Source organism: Mustela nigripes, chromosome 1, assembly GCF_022355385.1.
Source record: "Mustela nigripes isolate SB6536 chromosome 1, MUSNIG.SB6536, whole genome shotgun sequence".
Lineage (NCBI taxonomy): Eukaryota > Metazoa > Chordata > Mammalia > Carnivora > Mustelidae > Mustela > Mustela nigripes.
The window spans coordinates 234,631,579-234,656,066 of record NC_081557.1 but is presented as its reverse complement, the minus strand read 5'-3'; the positions used below and the strand labels follow the sequence as shown (position 1 = coordinate 234,656,066).

Genomic DNA, 24,488 nt, shown 5'->3' with positions numbered 1-24,488 from the left:
AAATCTGGAGTACATACAATAATGCTACAATGTGAATGCTTGTGTCCCCCCTAAATTCATAAGTTGAGACTAGTCCCTGCTGTGATGGTATTTGAAGGTGGGGCTTTGGGAGGGCATTGGGTCGAGGATGAAGCTCTCATGAGTGGGATTAGTGACCATACAAGAGAGAGCCCACAGAACCCCTTCCCTCTTCCACTACATGAGGATACAGCAAGAAGACAGCTGTCTATGAGCCGGGAACAAACTGCTACCAGACACCGAATCTGCCAGCACCTTGACTTTGGGCTTCACAGCCTCCAGCACTATGAGAAATCAGTGTTCGTTGCTGTAAGACCCCAGTCTCTAGCACTCTGTTACAGCAGCCTGGGTGGGCTAAATGTAACCATTTCTTCAAGAAATTTCTTCAAGGGGTGCCTGGGTGGCTCAGTGGATTAAAGCCTCTATCTTCAGCTCGGGTCGAGATCTCGGGGTCCTGGGATCGAGCCCCGCATTGGGCTCTCTGCTCAGTGGGGAGCCTGCTTTCTCCTCTCTCTGCCTGCCTCTCTGCCTACTTGGGATCTCTGTCAAATAAGTAAATAAAATCTTTAAAAAAAAAAAAAGAAATTTCTTCAAGAAATTATTAAGTGAGTAAAGCAAGGTACAAAAGAATGTGGTTAGGAGGCTGTCATTTATCTGAAAAAGTATGTATGTGTCTACATATCTGCATATCTATATCTCTAGCTCACGAACATATGTTCGCCCATATGCATGGCTATATGATAATTCTGACAGAATCCATATGAAGCTGCTAACAGTGTTGTCTCCCAGGAGAAACCAAGCGGCCGGGGAAAGAGGTGTCTTAGAAACTCAATTTTCAGCCTCCACTATGTTAACGTCATTTGAATTTAAGTCCCGTGCTTGAAAACACTCATTAAAAAAGACACATAAAAATGTATTTACTTTACAGACTGAAAGAAGACACGGCAAATGTATATAATCCCACCTGCGATAAGGAAACGGTTCTCTCCATGAGCGTCTTGGTCCGCTTAAAGCCTGGGTCACTCTCCGCGAGGACAGTCATGGTTTTCTTACCGATGAATTCCAAAGCATCAAGACCGCCCGTTAAGACACTTTTACCCTGCCGATGAGATAATGGCATGAGATTTCTTTTTGCCTTTTGCTTTTCCACAGTGGTCAGTAACTCCTAGGTGGCACCATATTCAAATACTAAAATCAATATAAAGTCACAATTTTTTCCCATTAGGGGTTTAATATCCACTTCATTCTATTTTCTTTTTCTTAGAAGGGCGTATGTCATTTGTAGGACAGACAATATTACTTAAAAGGGTGTTTACGGGTGCCTGGGTGGCTCAGTCATTAAGCCTCTGTCTTCCGCTGGGGTCATGATCCCAGGGTCCTGGGATGGAGCTCTGCATCGGGCTCCCTGCTAGTGGGAAGCCTGCTTCTCTCCCACTCCCTCTGCTTGTATTCCCTCTCTCATTGTGTCTCTCTCTCTGTCAAATAAATTAAAATCTTAAAAAAAAAAATAAAATAAAAAGCATGCTTAGGAAAAACCAGGGCATACCTGAGATGAATTTTGTGGGCTCTGTGTGTATGGATAGATATGTATCTAAGACATAAAATTAATAGGTGATTGCAGTACTGGTTTTGTTTGAAAGAATGCTAACCCAAGTAACAGAATTATGTGGAGCAGTCTATTAAAATGTCAAATATTCTCATCAATTTAGTGAATTCTTTCATCTAGGGCCTTGGAGTGTAGGACCCTCAGGCTGTGTCAGATGGCCCTTGGATAATTTCAGAAACTACTAATAACCATCTATAATTAGTATATTCATGAAATAAGACAGGTTGATTTCCATAGACTACTGGCTTTAGAAACTATTCTATCCTACAGTTAGCCTTTTGCAAATTCTCTCGTCAGCCATTGTTTTCCTTAAAAAACAAAGATTAAAACAGCCAAGCTTCACTACCATGAAGTGTCCACATAAACAGGACTGCTTACATTTCTTTGCAACTTCTGTACAAACATCCCCACTCCACGACTGCAATTACAGTATGCGTGTATGTGTTTATGAATTTACATGAATTTATACGCATTATATTTTATTCTTATCTTTTGCCTATATGCATTTCCTAATCTTCTTAATTACCACTTCATTAGCAATATTAGACTTCGCTGAGTACCCTTTAGTCCTCATTTCCATCTTGGGCGTTTAGACTTTGTTTTTAGCTCTGGGAGCCAAGCAATCGTCACACTATAAAACAGATTTTCACACACGCATATTGTGGAAGAACTAGGGGATATAGGCAATGTATATTTTTGCCTCCTGGAGTCTCTTTTCTTTTGACATCCTATGAGGGATTACTTTGGTAAAGCATCACAGGGACTTCGATGAAGGGCGGACCTCGTGGGAAAGTCTGGGGCTTTGGAAAAGAAAGTCTCAGAAGCTAAAAGTGAACCCAGACCGGAAATGAGGCTGCTGAGTAAAAACTCAGAAGACAATCCCCCTGCATGGACTCAGGGAGATGAGGAACTCAAGGTCAAGAATGTTAATCTTCATTATCCAGAAACACGTCAGAAACATCTCGGGATATTGTTCCCAATTTCCTACCAGAATTTTTTTTTTTTTTTTAAATTTGAATGGCTTTATCATTTACAAATTGAAGGTTAGGAAACACAGACCATCTAGCAAAAACAGCTGTCTCAGCTCTAAGAAAGGGCCCCCCTCTCCTCCCCCAGCCAGAGGCTGTCCTTGAAGCTGTCGGAAAGGACGCTCACTGTTCCATCGGACTGAAAATATTCCTTCTAAGCAGCTCTTTTCTTTTAAACATAAAATATGTATCCTTTGCCCTTATTATTTTGGTGCCAAGGTTATGCTTACTCTGCAGGAGAAAGCATAACAAAACCATAATCCAAAGTTACGAGGGAGGCCATCTTTTCTCTGATGTATTTAGGTCACTGGTAAATACAGACATCAAAGGGAGACGCAGGGGAAACAGAGAAGGAGCTAACGACTCACTGTGTTTTGAACCACATGGGTGATGGCTGACAGCATGCCCCGAGACCCGGATGCAGGAGAAGTGGGTGGGCTTTCTGCAGGGCTCTGATCTGTGGCCACACCTGCCAGGAAGGAGAAAAACACCCTCTTGGAGTTCATTCTGCTGATCTGAACTTAGAAAGCTTCCATCTGTGCACCTAGTGCACGAGGGCCCAAGTCCAAGAAGCCCCGGAAAAAAGTTCCTCACTCACTCTGAGGGACTCCATTTTCAGCACCAGCTTGGGCCCCTTCCGGAGAGCTGGAATTGACACTATGAATCCGCAGGGTGGCCCCTGCCTTTTCCTTGACTGCTGTCAATCCATGACCTGTCAGGAGATAAAAATATGGTTCAGGAACACCACAGAAAACGCCTGGTCTGCCAATTCCATAGCGCACGCTCTAGCGCTGTGCTAAGCTGTGGGTGTGTACCCCGGTTATAAGAGACTGTGGCAGTTAGCAGTGTGGACGGATCCTCTTTACTCTTTTCTAAACTCCTCAGAACAGGCACGCACCGTTCATTTTTGGACTCCTTGCAGGCCTAGCCCGTCACAGACACTCAATTCATATCTGTTGAATGGAAACGCTCCCTCAAAGGGTTCGTCATTCTTTCGGGGCAGAGAGTGCAAGGTCTGGGACTCACAGGTCAAAATTAGAAGCAAATTGGTGAGAAAACCAGGAGGGCCACCCAACGGCTCTGACAGTTGTCCTAAGCAGTAAGGGTCAGGACGCAGGCTCGAACTGCAGCCAGTCAGGGGGAAGGGTACTGGCTTTACCCATCCAAGCAGGGCCCGTCTATCCATATTCTCCACAGCCCAGCGGGGCACATATTCCACACACAGGGCTGACCCCCTCATCCTACCACAGACACACACACACACACACACACACACACACACACACACACACATACCCCTTGGCCTAGCATAGAAATAGTCTTGTTTACATTTTATTCTGGAGCAAAATTTTTCTTTTCTCCTGAGAGGCCCCCATGATGAGCTGTAGCTTTTCTCAAGTTCATGAACTGAACACAAAAATGAATAGTCTACTCAGAGTCCTAAGTGGCTTTTTGGCTTCTTGAAGGCGAAACAGCCTGGCTGGCCATTGTGCCAGCACTTGCCTTCCCCTTTGCGTGCAGGGAGAAAGGGAAAGATGGCACTAGGAACCCAGGCAACACCAGGTTGTTAAAACCCAACAATATTAGTGTGTGGGGGAAAAGTCCCAAATCATGGCAGGATTTGGGAACCAAAGAGAAGCAGCTGCTCTTAGAAAGCACTGTCAAAATGACCAATTGTTCATCTCCTGAATAAGAGAAAGACATGGATGAATCCCAAACCCAAATAATAGTATTGGTTGTAACTTCATTTATCAGAGCGATCTTAACATCATCGGGGCACTGATATTTACCAGAGAGAGGACTAATTAGATCCAGTGGAAATCACCTGTCATTATATGCTACCTAGACAACAGGGAAACTTACAAAACATTATTTACAATGTTTACCACATTAATTTCATGCAGAAATATGTCTATATTCATGTGTTGTTCATTAGATACAGTTCAAACTTATGATCGGGTTACTAAAAAAGAAAACAAAAACACATGCTTTATAAATGCTAAAACTAAGACTGAAATTCATTCTCTCTAGCTTCCGGTAAAATTCCAAGCATTTCAGTGAAAAGTTACTGGAGTTTTGAGAGCACCTTGAAGTTATAGAATATCACTGAACTAAGTTATACCCTGAGTCCATATTCCTTAACATATCTTAAAATATATATATATTCCAAAGGAAATAATGTACATCCAAATCACAGTCGTGATTCTCTTTGAGATTTCTGAGGGCTAAACTAAAGAAAATGAATTGGAGAAGGCCGGGAGAACACCTTCTTTGTGAAAGCCCTACAGGGTTCAGTGAAGCCCCGTCACTAACTCCTTCATCTTCTTTGCCCCTTTCGTGGGAGGGCCATGTCTGATTCTTTACCTAGGGAAAACCAGCTTCTGACCATCTCAGAATCTGATTGATTAGGGGTATGTCTACATTAACTGCCTCTAGAAAAGTTACTTTGTTTCTGGAAGGAAACACCACGTTTGTGTTCATATAAATGGGATGTGTCTGTTTAGTATACATGATACAATGCTGCTACTCCAGTCTCTCTCTCTCTCTCTCTCTCTCTCTCTCTCACACACACACACACACACACACACACTTTACTAAGGTATAACTGATTTACAAAACATTGCACACATTTACGTTTGACCTAGCTTATTTTCTGATGACCAGTTCTTTCTCCTGAATTCTTTTGTTAGCGGAAGTACATCTTTCCTGCGTTCTACTCGAAATGGAGAGCTGTGGTTCTTCACAGACATGGTTTGAATGATGCCACACCCTACTTTGAAGAATAACTTCTAAAACTTTACTTAGTGTGACATCTAGTGCCCAGAACAAGGAAGTTGTAATAAGGAGTCATTGTTGCCTTTTTTTTTTTTTTAAGATATTTATTTATTTATTTATTTGACAGAGAGAAATCACAAGTAGGCAGAGAGGCAGGCAGAGAGAGAGAGAGGGAGGGAAGCAGGCTCCCTGCTGAGCAGAAAGCCCGATGCGGGACTCGATCCCAGGACCCTGACATCATGACCTGAGCCAAAGGCAGCGGCTTAACCCACTGAGCTACCCAGGCACCCTCATTGTTTCCTTTTGACTGTGAGTCATTCTCAGAGGTATTGATTAGGTTTTACCGATAACAGAAAAAAACCCAAATACGAATAACACTCCAGTGTATAATTCAAGGATTCTTCATACATCATCACGAACCCTAAGTAGCCTCAAAGAAATGAAACTCCTCCAAATTCCATGGCTTGAAAGGTAGAATATCCTCTACGCCTTGGCTTATTGCAGCAGAGACAGGCGAATCATGCAAAGAAGAGAACGTTGTTCTGTTCACAATGCTGTGAAACTCTACAACTTTAAAGCACATGTTAAATGACTGGCTGGTGTTTAATTTCTTACCTATACCCTACTGGGAAACATCCTAAATCTAGGAGTCAGGAGGAAGGACTTGTGAAGGAATTTGTGCTCCATCACTTATTATCTATGTGATCTTTGTGAGTTACTTAACCTCTGTTGTTTCTTCTCTGAAGAGAGGATTGTAACATTTATCTCCCAGGGTTCTACAAGGTCACTAAAGAGAAGTACATGAAACCCTTGGTCCTGGCAATATTTATTAGCGCACTTACTATATCCCAGGCACTGGACTAAATAGTTTTAGTCTAGTAAATTATCTCATTTCGTCTTCCCATTATGAGGTAAGGGATATTACTTCTGTGAAAACAGAAATCTGGTAACAGGAACTCATTTGCCCAAGGTTCCAAAGCCAAAAGGGGGCAGAGGCAGGATTTGAACCAAGTCTTAACTCTAGAACTTACACACTTAGTCACTATGTTATATTTAGAAAGTTTTATATGCCATTTACAATTGATTCAATGTCATTTCAGTCCCATTTCTATAACTTCTTAGAAATCAGATCCTTGATCAGGAGCTTTCTTATTTTTTTTTAATATATATATTTTTAAAGATTTTATTTATTTGTCAGAGACAGAGGGAGAGAGAGTGCTCGAGCACAGGCAGACAGAGAGGCAGGCAGAGGCAGAGGGAGAAGCAGGCTCCCTGCCGAGCAAGGAGCCCGATGTGGGACTCGATCCCAGGACCCTGGGATCATGACCTGAGCCAAAGGCAGCTGCTTAACCAACTGAGCCACCCAGGCGTCCCGGAGCTTTCTTATTTTTAAAACACTGGCTCAAGCCAAAATTACTTGACTTGCCTTACCTTGACCAGACAGCAAGATGAAGGTCACCTCTGGAATGGAATCTTCCTCTGATCCTGCCCCTTTTAGCCAGGTCTTGGGTTGGCATGTGATGTTTTTAGGATCATTCCCACGTTGTGCAGTGGTGTTATCTCATACACCCAGTTTAAAATTTTTGTTCTCAAGAAGCACTGTCTTATCAAGCCATTATTTTGTGAGTTCCACCAAAATCAAAACTCAAGATCCAAACAAATTAAAACATTATTTGCTGGTGGTGGAAGGGTCTCTCTGGTCAAGTGGTAACTTAGGGAAGCAACAGCAGTTCTCCACATCACCCAGGATGACTGGCTAGTGCTGAGAGTACTTTCTACTGGTTCTCAACAGTAAGGCTTCTGTAAGCAGGGCACCAGCTAGCTCATGCAGAGGACTCCCTCTCTGTGTTAATTTTTATTTATTTTTTAATTTTGGTTTTATTTATTTTATTTTTTAAATTTAAATTCAATTAATTAACATATAATACATTATTGGTTTCAGAGGCAGAGGTAAGTGATTCATCGGTCTTACATAATACCCAGGGCTCATTACATCCTGTGCCCTTCTCCAAGTCCATCATCCATCCCATTCACCCACCCCTACCCCCCTAGAGCAAAACTGTTTGTTTCCTATGATTAAGAGTCTTCTAGGGTTTGCCTCCCTCTCTGATTTTGTCTTGTTTTATTTTTTCTTCTCTTTCCCTATGGCCCTGTTTTGTTTATTAAATTCCACATATGAGTGAGATCATGTAATTGTCTTCCTCTGATTGACTTATTTCACTTAGCATAATACTCTAGTTCCATCTACGTCATTGCAAATACTTTAACTTTTAATATAGCATTTCCTTCTTATCCACTTTTTCTTTTCAAAATAAATACACAAAAAAGAAACTAAAAAAACGTATACCCACACTTTCCTGATACAGCTGGCTGATTTTTATTTTTATTTATTTAATTTTATTTTTTCAAAAGATTTTATCCATTTATTTAGAGACACAGAGAGACAGAGACAGCGAGAATACAAGGTGGGGGGCAGAGGCAGAGGGAGAGGGAATCGCAAAGTGCAGGCTAAGCATGGAGACTGAGGCAGCTCAATCCCATGACCCTGAGATCATGACCTGAGCCAAAATCAAGAGTCCGACACTTGAAGGACTGGGCCACCCAGGTACCCCTTTGGTTGATTTTTTTAAAAATAAAAACATTGATAATATTACCAAATTCAAAGAGTTTAGGAACATGGCCAACAGAAGGTGGACCAGCAGCCTCTTTCTACTTAGACTGCTTCCACTGACTTACTAACATAATAGGCAATAGAGTCTGTGAACTTATAAGGGCCTCTGGAATTTTTTTTAATTAATTTTTTTTTCTGGTAGGCTCCATACCCAGTGTGGAGTCCAAGGAGGACTTGAACTCACAACCCTGACATCAAGACCCAAGCTGAGATTAAGAGTTGGACATTCAACTGACTGAACCACCCAGGTGCCCCCTATGGAAATACCTAAGATTTGAAAAAAAATATTGCATCTAAGAGACAAAAAGGAAAAACTGCAAATTGGAACAAGAAATTAATCAATAGTTACTTAAATATATTAAAAATGTGATATTAGGTCAACTGGCCAACTGTAGTTCAAATGAATTCAACTCTTACACAGTTGTACTGTGAACTACATATTTAATGAGGCACGTGTCCACATTTCATTACATCATTAGCTGTGATAATAGAGGGACTTCAAAGGGAAAACTGCTTTGTGCTCTTAAAGAGTTTATTTATTTATTTATTTGTCAGAGAGAGAGAGAGCAAGCGAGAGCAAGCACAGGCAGACAGAGTGGAAGGCAGAGTCAGAGGGAAAAGCAGGCTCCCCGTGGAGCAAGGAGCCCGATGCAGGACTCGATCCCAGGACCCTGGGATCATGACCTGAGTGGAAGGCAGCTGCTTAACCAACTGAGCCACCCAGGCGTCCCTGCTTTGTGCTCTTAAAAGACTCTTCGTGACTCTGTCTTCCTCCTCATTGCTCCCCATCCCCCCATCTCCCCTAAAGATAACAGCTCTTATTTGTTTCTTATTTTATTTTTAAGATTGTATTTATTTATTTGACAGAGAGAGACACAGTGAGAGAGGGAACACAAGCAGTGGGAGAGGGAGAAGGAGACTTCCTGCTGAGCAGGGAGCCTGATGCAGGGCTCAAACCCAGGACCCTGGGATCATGACCTGAGCTGAAGGCGACCGCTTAATGACTGAGCCACCCAGGTGCCCCCATCTTATTCATTTCTTGTGATTCCTTTCATAAAAAAAATTTTAAAAAGCACATACCTACGTATAAGCATTCTGGACCTGGCCTCTTCCTCTTCGCAACATATAGTGGAGGTCTCAGCACAGGTGGTGGTGAGGGCTGTGTGTGCCACCTTGCACATTAACGACTTTAAAGAGTCATCATGATCCACCTTCTCGCCCTCTTCATCATTTTCCTATTTACTATTTGTGTTGTCTATTGTCTGTCTCCTTCCACATGGACGGAAGCCCTACTAGGGCAAGGGTCTTTGTGTCACTGGCTCACTGCCCCATCTCCAATGCCTAGGATAGTGTCTGGCACAGTAAGTGTTTGCTGAGTGAATTTGACATTGAACATCATTATATATATCAATGACTTTGTGCAAAGGGTCAACAGAACTCCTGGGCTAGAAGCTATGTGCATTCCAAATTTCATAGACAGTGCTAACTGCTCTTCTGAAAGTTGCATCAATTTACACTCTGGGTGAGTTCTGGGGGCATACAAGAGTTTGGAAATATTTGCTGCATCTCAGACTTCTATCAAGGAATTGAAGATAGTATAAAAAGTTGTGAGAGGGCACCTGGGTGGCTCAGTGGGTTAAGCCTCTGCCTTCAGCTCAGGTCATGATCTCAGGGTCCTGGGATGGAGCTCTGCATCGAGCTCTCTACTCAGCGGGGAACCTGCTTCCTGCCCCTACCCCCGCCTGCCTCTCTGCCTATTTTTGATCTCTATCAAATAAATACATAATTTTTTTTTAAATTTAAAAAAAAATTTTTTAAAAAGTTGTGAGGAATAGTTGTTGAGAAAAATACACAGATGATGTTGCTTCACTCAACTATAGCAAACACCAGGGAAAAATCTTCCCTTTCCATAATGAGGGTTGGTGTCCACTCTCTAATCAGATACTCACTTCTTTGGGGGTTCAAAACTGACAAGTGTCTCTGAACGGATAGTTTATGCCTGGCCATCCAACAGAGATTCACGAACCCCTGGGTCTTATTCCCAGATGGTAAATGATCGTGAACAAACTCCATGCACAGACCCATAATCCTAAAATCGTTTATACTGAAGATCCTTGAGAACCTTCCCATCATCAGCGATGCTACCTTCAAAACGAATCAATGTGATATTGACGGTGATTTACCCATTTAAGAGTTCTCACTGTAGCAGGATTTTGACAAGTTTGCCAGTCTCGGGAATAAATGCTGTCATTATTTCTGACAGGGCTGGTAGAAGGGTTTCATTAAAATGTGCAGAAGGGGAAAACTGTGTGACTTGGGAGAGGGTGGGAAAGGGGAACAATGGTAATTTTGAAAAGTAAATATACACATCAGATACACCTGTCCCCCACCCAGGTAGTCCTGTATAGGGTGGTTAGACATATAAAACTGTCAAAACTGGAATTTAAAAAAAAAAACACTAAACCTTTACGGCTTTTGTAATATCAAGAAATAAATTGCTCTGTGCTGCTATAGAATCTCTATGTAGGTATATCTGCGAATGTTTCAGCTTTGTCGACTTTCATCTTGATTGTCGGCTGATCTTCTCATTTAGCTTAGCAACGGAGCCTCGGAAAAGTCAGGTCTCTAAGACGCTGGTGGGAAATCACATCTACATCTGGTTCTCACAGCATCACTTTGAAATGATCATCAAAATAATTATTTTTTTTGTACTTCCCTTTCCCAATCTTGTTTCTGCCTGGATCTTAAAGAATAACCATATTAATGTTCATTTTAGGAACTTGCCCAAAGGCAGGGGCGGCAGGTGATCAAATTTTCTTGGTAGGTGAGGACAGTGTAGCTGTGGGTGAGGCTAATGCAAGAGTTACAGTCTCTCCAGAAAGAGCTGTTGGCTGAGAACACTGATTTCACATAAGCAGTGGGGAGGTCACTTTTTCTCCTTTGCCCTTAACCTTGGGGTCAAAGTAGCGAGGCAAAAAGACAAAAACACAGAGTAGCAAAAACTATCAGTTTTTTTGTCTTTTCCCATTTAGCACACGGGTTATAAATATATTTCTCCTTCTATATATAGCCACAGACTAGGAATCATCATGTTACGGAAATTGGAAAGAATCTTCGAAGGTCTCAACTTCCCCTACCCACACTTTTCCAAATAAGGAATCTGAGTCTGAGAGAGGTTAAGGGCTTGGTATTGCTAGTTAGTGGCCACCCTCGTGATCCCACATTAGGAGCAGTGAAGACCAGGGCTCATGTCTGTAGGACTCCTGCTCCAGTGCTCTTTCCAAGAAAGAACCACCTTCCAAACATTTCGAGTCTCCAAGTACTCCCCTGCTAACTCCGCACAGCTCAAACTACTGTGACTGCAGTTTTTCAACACGTGCAAGAAGGATTGGCTTCTATTTCCAGTGCTCAACTGACAGCCCTGTGTTCTGTTACTGACTCGGTGTTTTGCACTCCTTTCTGTGGCTGGAATTACCCTGGGGGTAGTAACATGAGGTTTCTGAGCGGGAATCAATTGCAAGGGAATACGCAGTTATTTTCTTTCTTTACTTTCCACAGGCAATTTATAAACCTTCAAGAGCTCACCTACCACTAGGAGCGCTCTGTTTTCCAATATGTTTCTTTGCCCTGTGATAAGAACCTATTAGTGCTACAAAGTCTGGGGCGGGTGTCCTAGCTGTACCTAACAGAGCCCTCACTGGCTTGCTTCTTTCCATCCCGAGGTAGCAGTTTGGTCCGGACGTCAACCCAGGATGACTCCCATAACTTTGTAAACCCTATTTCACCCCTCTGTTTCAGGCTGGCTGTGGCACCTCTCCATTTGTGGGACGTTTGTGATCCCTGTTATCACTCCCACCTACCACCAAGCTTTCCAGCCTTGGAACCCGTAACTTCAGCCTCCTCCCCCCGCCCCTTTAAGCTACAAGCTTTAGTTCTCTCTCAGGTCCACACAGAGATCCTTACCCAGTTTTAAAGTATGTATTGCTATTACTTTAGCTACTATTGCTATGGAAAGTCACACATGTCTTGACCAGAAATCTCCAAAAATAATTCCTCAGGAGCAACTTTGGGATGGCTTTTGCATTCATTGGGGTTCTGATGACCAGTGATGAGGGACAAGTTTCAGCTCTACTTTTTTACCCAGAGCTCCAATTTGTCTGATAGGATTCTTAGAACAGGCGTTGACATTTCAGAATTTCTTTGAGCTTAAGTTTCTGGATTTGGTGGGGTAAGTGAGGAGGACTTCAAACAGAAGAGGGAAGCATGGCAGGTGGTTTTGAGAGAGCGCCCCCTAGTGCACACAGCAGGAGTAATCCCCTCCCCTCTGAGCGTGAGCAGGATCCTGAAATTGATGGAATTTCACTCCCAAGATTAGGGGACATTTTATGGCAAAGGAGAAGTGATCTTTCAGTTATAATTAAGGTCCTTAATCCGTTGAATTTGAGTTTGTTAAAGAAGATCATCCTGGGGGTGGGGCTGATTTGTCAGGCAAAACTTTAAATAAAAAGGATGAGACCCTTCCTGAAGGGAGAGATCTGAAGCAGGGGGAAGAGATGATCCTGTCGGCTTGGAAGCAGGCAGCCTCGAGGAGCGGCAGGTGACCCCGGCCAATAACCAGCAAGAAAATGGGGGTGCCAAGCCTACAACCTCAAGGAATTGGATTTTGCCAACAACTGGAATAACCTTGGGAGACGACCTTGGATATCATGCGAGAACACGACCGGCTGACACCCTGATTTCAGCCTGGTAGGTCACTCGGCAGGGAACCCAACTTCATTCTGATAGCTTACAGGGCGATGTGCAAATGTCACACAATCTCTGAAACCGTCTCTCTGCACCCACCAGAGCAGGGAAGGAGGCGCCAGGGACTGGCACAGTGACCCCGCCGGTCCACGACCATTCTCTCTCTAGGCTTTTCCAGATCGATTACTGCGCAAAGCCAGGGGAGAACCACCAGACGTTTTCAGGGGTGGCCACATGAACAAGATCCAGCATTTCTCATCTTTGTGGTGCCTTAGACGCAGGGAAACGTCTAGAGTAATGGCAAACCCAAGCACAGGCCATAGATTAACACACTGACTTCAGATCAAATTAAAAGATGTGTGCCCCCCAAGATGAGGTGGGACCCGCTGAGGAATCACATCCTGCTTCTTAAGCGGTAAAGCTAGCTTCAGCTACTGGTTGCACTTGAACCAGGTAACAAAACCCAGAGGCCTTGGAATGTAGTCTACCCGACCATGGCTGCCCCAGGCGCTCTCTGTGCAAGGGTCAGATTACAAGAGGACACCTAAGAAGATAACAGGTGGTAAATTCAACAGGCAAGCTATCTGTCGGGGGACGGAAAACTCTGTAAGGGTCCAGCGAAGCTCAAAGTCCAACAGTTAGGTGTAGCTGCTGGCTGATGAGAAATCGTCACAAACACGAGAGCTGATGGCAGGTCTGGGAAGGGGCACCTGTACCCAAAGCATCTGACCTGTGATTCACAGGGCAAGGGATTTCAGTGCTTACCGGGGAAGGAACTTATGTTTAGATTTTTTATGGAAAAGTAAATCCTTTGTCCATAATGGAAGCTTTTGAAGCACCAAATTCATTATAAGCATTCCGGGCACCATTATTGCTTCTGAAGCACCCAAAATACTTCATGTTTTATGACATAAACCACAAGGAGAGCTGCGTAATTTGGTAGCCATGTTATTTACTGTTCTATGACTTAATCAAATGCCAAAAACTTTTGGACTCCATGGTTTTGGAATCAGAAAGCACGGCACTCCTATGTGTGGTTGGTGGCAAGATCTACGGGAGAGCCCCTAAGAGCTCAAATGTTTTCCTTGGGAAGCAAGAGGCCTCTAGGCCCCTGTCTTCACTCTCTTGAAGAGACTCTGTCCTGTTCAGAACACAACATAGGCCCCTCTCCTGTAACTTGGCTGGTTTTTCTATCTACCCATGTAGTATCCACAGCACAACTGGCCCCATCAATCAGCAACAGAAAAAATCTGCTCTGCAGGGTCTCCCCAAAGGCCAACATTTATTTGACTGCCATCTTCTTCTTGCCAGGGCTCCTTGACGTTCCGGACACAAAATAGAGGAATGCAGTCGACCTGTTCTTACAGGCTCTCCATCTAATTAGTTATTTGGCCCTTAGACCGTGACCATGTCTGCTGGAGTGGGACAAAGGACCTTCAGCCTTTCTATCCTTCCTGCTTTTAGGAGGTAACAGCCATGGACTATACCTTGAGAACACCTGATTTCAATGATTTCAGAGCTATGTTACCTGAGGCTTCCCCTGTCCTGCTCCTTGCTCTCCACTGTCAAGATGAAATACCTTTGCTAACTCAGCTTAGACATGTTGATGTTACACCTTCAGTTTTCACAAAGAAAGCCCATGAGAAATGGTCACATGAAGAATTTTTTGACAAACCCATACTGATGAAGACATGGTCCATTGTTACCTTCTCCTTATACATACAGAGCCAATACAAGAAATGTCTTCAAAAATGTAACACCCAGAAAAGAAATTTATCCAGATAAACTAAGTTTTGGTTTATCATTCCATGAAAAATTGATAACCTACTGGCAGCCAAGATGCTGAGAGTCAAGGTCAATGCTCAATTACTCTACCAGCCTTGGGATATATATTCTACATCCTTCATACCTGCATATTTTATTGAAATACCTCAAATCCTTCCAGGGAGTAGGTTAGTTGTATATTTTAAAACATTCAGGTGGGAGGACAAGGACAAAACTTTGAGAATATAAGACCCCAAATCGTATATCTTAAGATGCAATATAATATAGCGCTTAAATCTGTACCACTTAGTTCCAATCTCAACCCAGCTACTGACTTTGGACAAGGTCTTAGCCTCTCTGTAATTCACCTTCTTTATCTCTAACGGAGAAAATAAAAATACTTCTTTCTAGGGTTATTTTGAGGAATAAATGTATCAATATACATGAAGCACTTAGAACAGAGAGTAAAAATGATTTGCTCTTATTATCTTGCAGGCTGATGGTAACCTCTGCCAGTACGTGGTATGATCAAAATGTCAAATGCTATTATCAGGCTTCTGAACTTTATCCATTCAAATGTGACATATAAGTCTTACCTACTGTAGCAGATGCTGATGAGAGCAGAGATTTGCCCCAGGAGCCCCAGCCTGCCCATCCTCCTCCACGGGAAGGTGAATCCACAGCCTATAGAAAAACATTAGCAATTCAGTATATGCAGGAATGGGAAAAACAGAACAAAACAAAACACAAAAACAAAACACAAAACCCTTGGTTTGAAACAAAAAAAGAGATTTAAGAAAAAAAAAATCATCAGTAACAATATCTCCCTGGCTTAAAGTTCATAAGGGCCATAAAAGAATGCATAAAAGAATACTACCCATATTTCAATGTGTACTTTAGAACAAAACTGATCAGTAGCCATGTTGGCTTGAAGTGAGAGGGAGGGGATTTGATGTTAAGAAAGACCCAAATATCCCATTATCTGGAAGATAGGTACAAGGGCTGTAGGGGGAAATCATTTAACTTATTAGGGCACAAAGTGATTGGGAAAAGTTCAAAGCTCTAGCAACTTTAATGTAGCTAAACAAATGTTCTCTTCCAGGTAGAGGTAATTCTCCAACTCTGGGGTGATAGGAGGGAGCTCTGATGGATGACAGGTGAAGTGTCTAGAAAAGCACCAATAAGCCTGGAGATGGCTTGCAGCCAATAGGTAGCCTTTTGAGGTAGACACCTTTCTTTCTTTCTTTCTTTCTTTCTTTCTTTCTTTCTTTCTTTCTTTCTTTCTTTCTTTCTCTTTCTTTCTTCTTTCTTTCTTTTCTTTCTTTCTTTCCTTCCTTCCTTCCTTCCTTCCTTCCTCTTTCTTTCTTTCTTTCTTTCTTTCGACTTACTTATTTTGAAAGGGGAAGAGAGAGACAAGGGGGGTGGTTGGGGGGAAGAAGCAGAGGGATAGAGAGTCTTAAACAACCTGCATGCTGAGTGTGGAGTCCAACACTGGGCTCGATCTCATGACCCTGAGATCATGACTTGAGCCAAAATCAAGAGTCGGACGCTTAACTGACTGAGCCACCCAGGTGCCCTGAGATAGATGCCTTTCAAGGTGTCTTTCACTGTCCCTGGGCTCTGTAGGTTCAAATTCTTCTGCTTAAGTACTTGGATTAAGATTGAGAGACTGGTTTAGCTTGAGTTGGTTGCCTGAATAGAAGATGAAAATTCAGGCAATGTAGGGTGACCATATTCCATCCGTCTTGCTGACTAAGGATTAAGAGAAATCAGCGTGAACAGAATGAAGGAGCTATGTTTGGAGAAGCTGTTGAATTCCTGACAGCCTCTCAGCCCCTGGTTTCTGTCCCTCCTCAAGGCCCTATCACATCTTCAAGTTCCATGAGATTCCTGCATCGTCAGTGAGTCTGTCTGTCTGTTTCTTTTTTTAGATGTTTTGTTCACTGATATGTATCCCCAGAGCCTAGAAGAGTACAGGGCATATAATAAGTGCTTAATACATTTATTTGTTGAGTGACTGACTAAAATTCATCCATTTTCTTAAGTATTCATAGTTTCTGTTACTTGCACCCGAGGAGCCCTGATTTGGGTAGTGGAACTACAGCTTTCCCTTATTATCTAGGAACACATTCTAGAAAATGAGGCAAGAATACATTAGGAGTAATACTTTAGGTGCTGGAGAAATCACAGCTCTTTCCTCCAAAGAAAGAAAGAAAGAAAGAAAGAAAGAAAGAAAGAAAGAAAGTTAGTTCAGTGAAATATTCCTATGGACATTGTAGCTTCCATAACTTCTGGCCCAAGTTTGGCCCATCAGTCAGCCCCTTCCCTTCTCCCTCCTGCCTTCTACCTTTGGAGATCAGGGTGGTCATGTCAAATATTTGGGCCAACAGGATACAAATGGGAAGGCGTTTGCTTTCACGATAAACTACACACTTATGGCTGGCGCCAACTCTTCCCACATCCTTTCTTTCTGCCCTGAACGTGAATATACTTGTAACAGCCTCTGCTGAAGCAGCCATCTTTGTGGATATGAGGGAAAGGCCAGAGGGAGCTACAGTCACTGGTCCTGGTATTGCTGAACTACTAAACCAAGGTGAGTAGTTGACTGTCTTCATTCTTTCTGTTAAGTGAGAAAAAAAAAGAGTTGCTATTTGATCAGCTACTCTGTGTTGAATTTTAGTTATTTGTACCCAAAGGCATTCTTAGCTGATTCACCTCTTAAACAGCAAACACCATCCATCAGTGTAGACTACTGGTCAAGAGAAAAGGGTATGGAATTAAATTGCTTGGATTGGACTCCAGGCTCTGCCATTTGGGGCAATTTATTCAGGTCTTCTGAGACATCACTTACTCATTACAAAATGAGATACAGTAGTATAAGAACCGTAAGTTTAAGAACCAATAACCTCACAGGGTTATTATGAATATTTAAAGAAAAAATTCATATAAAACTTTGAGCATAGTGTCTGGCACATAATAAATACTCCTCCATAACAATAACAAGAACAGGGGTGCCTGGGTGGCTCAGTGGGTTAAAGCCTCTGCCTTCAGCTCAGGTCATGATCCCAGGGTCCTGGGATGGAGCCCCTGGGATCGGGCTCTCTGCTCAGCAGGGAGCCTGCTTCCTCCTCTCTCTCTCTCTCTCTCTCTCTCTCTCTGCCTGCCTCTCCCCCTACTTGAGATCTCTATCAAATAAAAAAATAAAATCTTTTAAAAAAAACAAGAACAATAATAATAATAATAAACTGTTATATTTTTTAACACTAAGAAGCAAAAAGTTTTGAAAGTTGGCTGACATTTATTTTTGTCTGGAAACAATGAGGAGCTTGTTAACATGAATGGAAATACTCAGGATTCATGACTGTCTGCTTTCATTTTTGGTGTCTACATTGATTTACTTCACATCTGCAATGGAAGCCAGTGGCAATTTTATACCATCAGGAAGACAGATGTAAGTTGGTGATTAATATCATTCTTTCACAGGACAAATCACTACCTATGTGATTAGGGAGAGTTAATACACTTAGGGGTGACAGCTTCCGACTCAAATTTATAATACTTAATACGCTCTGACAGCTGGTAATTGACTAGCAAATGAAAATAAATGTTAAATGAGTCTAGAACTTTTTGCAGTATAAATGACTGCTTCAATTGCTTTATTAATAAAGCTCCTTTGACATTGAGCTGTGACCTCGTGATCAGCTATGAAAATATTCGTTATCTAAAGCAAGTACTCAAATGGCTAAACGTGCAGCACATTTGATATAAAAACCATATAAACTAACGCTTCAACATGAATTCTTGTCTTGAGTATTACCTCTGCTTCAAATGGCTCTAATGTTACACACTTAGGAGTCAATAAAGTAGGTAGCATGGATTTACTCAGATCTTCCATTTTCAAATATGGTCATTTTAAAGCCTTTTCCTCATCCTCATCCCATGTGACTCCCCACCTCCTTTAACAGACAGCTTCCCATATGAATATGCAGAGAAAACCGAGGCCACCAGATGGGAACTCTCTTAACTTCCTGCCTCTCCTCATAAACTCTCAGAAGAATGACCTCATTTCACAAGAGCAAATCAGACTTGGCTTGATCATGAGGGATATCCAAAACTCAACTGAAGATCATTTAAACATCAGCAACTGTTGTGTGGTCCTAAGAATATGAAGAATGCAGGATTCCATCAAGTTCAAAGTCCTTTAAATAGAAAAGATATGTACATACCTAGTGTCCCATTTAAAGGTCTTTATCATTAAATGGAAAATATATTTATTTATTTCAGGTAATCAGATATACAAGTATCATTAGATAGAAAAAAAAAGGTATGAATGTTAGAATTCCATTGATCTTGAAGGCCTTTAACATTTAGATGGAAACATAAGTACTTGTCATGAAAGATCAAAGATCAACCTGGTTGTCCTATATGCTTGAGTAGATCAAGAATCAGGTACTATCCCTAGTTCACATCTGTAAGAACAAACCCTTCTTAGCTTTTGTCACTCATGACATGGCTGCTCTAAAAGGGGCTCAGTGTGACATTCAGGGAGATGGAAATCTCTCTGGATGCCTGCAGTTCTGTCAAAATATTTGCTTGAAAATGGCCTCAGTTATTTCCAAGCAATTTTCTTCCTTGGTGGGTATGCATCATTCCACTCTGGGAATATTTAAAATTAAATATATAAAGGTTTAAAGCATCAACATCATACTATTAATATATTTATGCATATTTGGTCTTTTCTGCACTATTGTTTAAGAAATTAGAGTGAAACTTAAAAAATAATTAAAGTGAATAACTGAATGACCGGACTTTTTTTTTTTTAAGATTTTATTTATTTATTTGACAGAGAGAGGGCGAGCATGCATAAGCAGGGGGAATGACAGGCAGAAGGAGAAGGAGAAGCAGGCCCTCCCATGGAGCAGGGAGCCTCATGTGGGGCTGAATCCCAGGACCCCAGGATCATGACCTGAGCCAAAGGGAGATGCTTAACCACCTGAGCCACCCAGTTGCCTGGAATGATTAAATTTCTGATTTTAAGTTGAAATCTTCCTAAGTTTATATGTGGTATTATGACTTCTAACAGGTCTTTAGGTCCACTCTATAATTTAAGTTAATAGGCTTGTAATACTTCCTATGCACTCAGCAAAGTTTTGTTTGAGTAGATAAATGAGGTGCTCAAAAAAGAAAACAGAATATGCTACATTCATATAGACACAATTTTAAACTATTTGAACACACTTAAGTTGGTAAAAAGGGCCAATCATTTATCAAAAGTCCCTTGAAAGTGCCTGCTGGATTTTGCTAGACTTCCAAATAGAGTAAGATTTGTGAGATAAATATAAAGCCTAGGAAGCACTATATTTTTGAATTTATAACCTTAACACATTGAATACCGATTGTTTAAGCCAAACTGAAAGTCCAAGAAGTCCCTTTTATTTTTTAATTTTTAAAAAAGATTTATTTACTTCAGAGAGAGAGAGAGAGAGGGAGAGAGAGAGAGAGATGGGGGAGGGGCAGAGGGAAAGGAAGAGAGGAAGAGAATCTCCAGCAGATTCCCCACTGAGTGCGGAGCCTGACGTAGGGCACAATCCCAGGACTCTGTGATCACAACCTGAGCCGAAATCAAAAGTCAGATGCTCAACCAACTGAGCCACCTAGGCACCCCATGAGTAGTCCTTTTTATGCACAAATACATACTGGCCTACACAAAAAACCCATCTAAACCCAAAGCTAACTGCACCCCCATTCACAATCACCTCCTTCCCTTCTAGCATTCCGAAAATGATGTCCTCCTCTTAGTTACAATGATCACCTCCCCCTGAACTCCACTGGGCCTGGATGGGTTGGTCTTTCCTCCTCTCCTGGCTTTTCAACCTTTCTCCACCTGCTACTTTCCACACTCAATCATGGACACGATTCCTCCATCTTAAAACCAACAAATAAAAATCAACAATGACAAAATGTTTCTTTCAAGCCTATCTGGTGTCTGCTCTCCCTCCCACTTCTTCCCTCTTACAAGACGTGCCTACTGTCTGTACCTGCCTCCCTTCATTCCTCCCCCTGCCACAGGACTCTCCCATGGCCACCACGAGTGCATGAAGCCATTCTCATCAGGGCCACAGTGGCTTCCTTTAGTCATTCATCTCGTGACCTTTCACTAGCGTCTGCAGCTTAACCACATCTCCAGTCTTCAACTAGCCTCTTCTCATGGTTTCCATGCCCTATCTTCCGACTCTGACTTTCTTGGCCCATTTTTTATTTTGATGATTTCAGTTTACTTTAGAAAGTTCCTAACTGCCTGTGGTGACATTATGGGGGTTGCTTAATTAAGTGGCAATCCAAGTGCTTCCAGCATTCCGAGAAAATATGCGTAGTTCGGGGTGGTCCGCTGTCATCCTAATCAGGAAAGCCATACTCCAGAGGCATACAACACGAGCATTTCTATGACCTGTCACTTTATTAACACCTGATGCTTTGTTAATTAGTCTACTGAATTGTAGAAGTAGATTTTATCTGGTGGACACCGTGAACTATTAACTAGCATTCTGAATACGTGAAAGTGGGTCTCCATGGTGAAATTAAAGGTATTCAAGAGTTACAGATGGCTACATTTATTTTAGAATCTCTTTCTATCTTTTCATGAACAGGGCATAAGAGAGGTTTTTGCCCTGTGTAAGATGGAGTTCTCCAACCAACTCTGAAATCTGGGGAGTTCTAGTTTCTCTGACGCCAGCTCTAAAGGAAGAAAACCCTGCCTCTGGAATTTTAGGTGTTTGTCTTGAGTGAAACTCATTCAGGGTGGTGGTCAAAACACCGAAGAGCACAGAATGATGGGATAGTCTCCAGCCTACGTGAGAAACAGCTGTCGTGAACTATTTTTAATTTCTGAGTAATTAATGTTCGATTTCGAAAGTCAGTGTGGTGCGATGTGATTTGTGATCTGATTTCTTTTATAGAATGTGCTAAGATCATGAAGAGATGAGGTAGCCCTTTCCATCTCAACTTCTGGCTACCACAAGCTATCATAAAGAATCTAAGAGCCAAGTTGGCTTAGGGATGGGAACCTTCCAGGGCCAAGGCTTTGGCTTCTGTGCTTCTCTATTAACATGTAACACTGGAAGCAATCTCACCCACTCCCATTTCTTAATGTCCAGGTATTAATGGCCTCCAAATCTCTCTTCTGGGCTCCAGGCTATAATTAACCAACTGCCCTAAAATCCTTTGGATGTCCTATGGTACATTCAATACTGAACTCACCATCTTCTCAATCTCACCCGATGCCCCAACTAGCTCTTTCTGTAATCGCAGTGTTAGTAGTTCCCAAACATTAGTCTATAGACTGACTAGAAGGGTATCACCTAGGGGAACTTATTAAAAATACACAGTCTTAGCTCCCACTGTGATCTTTTGCATAAAAATCTCAGTGTAGAGCCTAGGAATCTGAATTTTTTATTAAAGATTTTATTTATTTATTTGACAGAAGGAGAGAGATCACAAGTAGGCAGAGAGAGAGGGCAAAGCAGGCTCCCTGCTGAGCAGAGAGCCCGATGTGGGGCTCTATCCCAGGACCCTGAGATCATGACCTGGACTGAAGGCAGAGGCTTAACCCACTGAGCCACCCATGCGCCCCAGGAATCTGAATTTTTAACAATCTCCCTAGGTTAGTCCACTATATCACCAGATTTAGGAATTACTGCCTTATGTGGCCAAACTGCCCCAACATCCGCCAAAGTCAAAAACTGAGTGCCCAGGCACCTGGGTGGCTCAGTGGGTTAAAGCCTCTGCCTTCTGCTCAGGTCATGATCCCAGGGTCCTGGGATAGAGCCCCGCATCAAGCTCTCTGCTCAGCATGGAGCCTGTTTCCTCCTCTCTCTCTGCCTGCCTCTCTGCCGAGTTGTGATCTCTGTCAAAAAATAAATAAAATATTTAAAAAACAAACAAACACACAAACAAACAAACTGAGTGCCCTCACGGAAAGTAGGCTTAAAGGGGAAAATACCCAAAAGAACAGGAGTAAACTTGACTTGTTCATTTAAGAGGGAAAAATCTGCCATCTGTATGTCTTGGTCTATGTTCGCTCTTCTTTGTCTCCCTGGATAGCAATCTGATGGCTCTTACACATCCCATTTTTCCTCTTCTAGGGAGAGAACTAACCAGTGGTAGTCTATGTTTCTCTCTGTGAGTACCTTTAGTGATAACATTGGAATTCTTTACTTTCATAATTGACCTTATGTATTGGTTTTTAACAATAGAGATGACTTTTTTCCCACTCTGTGTAACATTTCTTGGTGTTAAGAACTTAGGGAAATTTGATTTAGATGGGATCTTGTAGGGGGTGATAGGCCAGTCTATAAGAAGGTCCCAGAAAAACCTCTGGAAATCAATGTTACTCCTTACTAATACTTGAGACAAACATCTTTAAATTGAGGCTGAAGATGTTCCTGACTCCTGAAGACTGATTTAAGTGGCCCATCTAAGGCTTCCCTTGTGTCTGCCCTATCTAGTACCATAGGATATGCTTTCGTTACTTTCATACAACACTCCCTTCTCCAACTAGACCATAGGCATCCCAAAGACAGTGGAGCCACTCAGGTTCCTGGGCACAACACGTGTTGTCTTGGGGCTGGCAGAGGCCCTCGAGAGTCTAACCTCCAATATTCAAATGAGTCTGGGAACCATCTCTCATGGGTGTTGTAGAGTAGATCCTGCAGGAAGTCTCAACCCAATAGCTTCTAGTCTGTACATCATAAAGGGCAAGAAAAAGAAGGAACACCAAAGACAGAGTTCACCCCTCTGAGTGCAAAAATCACTGGCCTCTTCTTCTCTGGGCCCCTCCTAGTCACAGCCCTACCCACCAGGTAGGTTATAGCCGCTGGGCTGACTCAGACGAAGGTGAAGCTTAGACCCAAAGTGACGATGCAGATACAAGTCACTTAAAGAAAAAAAAGGAGGGCGCCTGGGTGGCTCAGTGGGTTAAAGCCTCTGCCTTCGGCTCAGGTCATGATCTCAGGGTCCTGGGATGGAGCCCCGCATCAGGCTCTCTGCTCAGCAGGGAGCCTGCTTCCTCCTCTCTCTCTGCCTGTTTCTCTGCCTACTTGTGATCTCTGTCTGTCAAATAAATAAATAAAATCTTTAAAACATATATATATATATATATATATATATATATATATATGCACAAAATCTAGTGTGTCCTAGAAGACACTGGTTAAATTTTCTCAAATGGTATTCTGCCAGAAAAAATAGAAACAGATTTGTATTTTTGTTGTTGTTTTTTTTGGATCTTTGTTTTGTTTTGTGCTTTGTTTGTTTGTTTTAACAAAGCTGACATTTTCTCCTAGGAGCTTGTTTAAAGGGATAAGGGGGTTTTTTTAGGCTCAGATATACCTGGAATCAAGTAGGCTTTTGAGCCTGGCTATTTTCCTATTGGCCCTGCCATTCCTCAGGGGCCCCGTGTTCAAGATCCACAGTCAACTTGTAAATGAACTTTTGATTCAAGGTTTTCTTTAGAATTAACTCTCTTCTACATCAAGAGAAAAATCGTTGTTTTCATCATTGCAAAAGGATTTTTCCTAAGTGTCCAACAAGGCAATAAACTAGAGCAACTGAACAATGCTTGGAGATAAAGCACAACACTGACTCCTTGTATAGACTTAAAAGGCTAAGTTACCAAGAGAGATAGTAGAACTCTCTTCTCTGGGTAATCCTTAAAAAGAGACTAAATTTGTACCTACTTTCAAGGGTTTAAATATGACCTGGGTGGAAGAGATATCCTCTTCCGGCAAGGCCCTCCCACCAGCCACATCAGCTTTCTGCCTTCTTAGAACAAACATACTGACGGACATTCCTCCCACAACTGGGCTTCATCTGCACTCCTTCATCT

The 24,488-nt window shown here is 42.2% G+C and overlaps 1 protein-coding gene across 5 annotated transcripts in view; it reads right to left on the bottom strand.

Moving 5' to 3' along the window:
* FAM114A1 (family with sequence similarity 114 member A1) overlaps positions 1–24,488 on the bottom strand; it is an 88,065-nt gene that overhangs the window by 35,575 nt on the left and 28,002 nt on the right. For all 5 annotated transcript variants that reach the window (XM_059382530.1, XM_059382500.1, XM_059382540.1 and 2 more), the window contains 4 exons: positions 15,202–15,289; positions 3,251–3,364; positions 3,021–3,121; positions 983–1,117 (listed from right to left, as the gene is read on the bottom strand). In XM_059382530.1, coding sequence (XP_059238513.1) covers positions 983–1,117; positions 3,021–3,121; positions 3,251–3,364; positions 15,202–15,289 — 438 coding nt within the window. The remainder of the gene's footprint in view (positions 1–982; positions 1,118–3,020; positions 3,122–3,250; positions 3,365–15,201; positions 15,290–24,488) is intronic.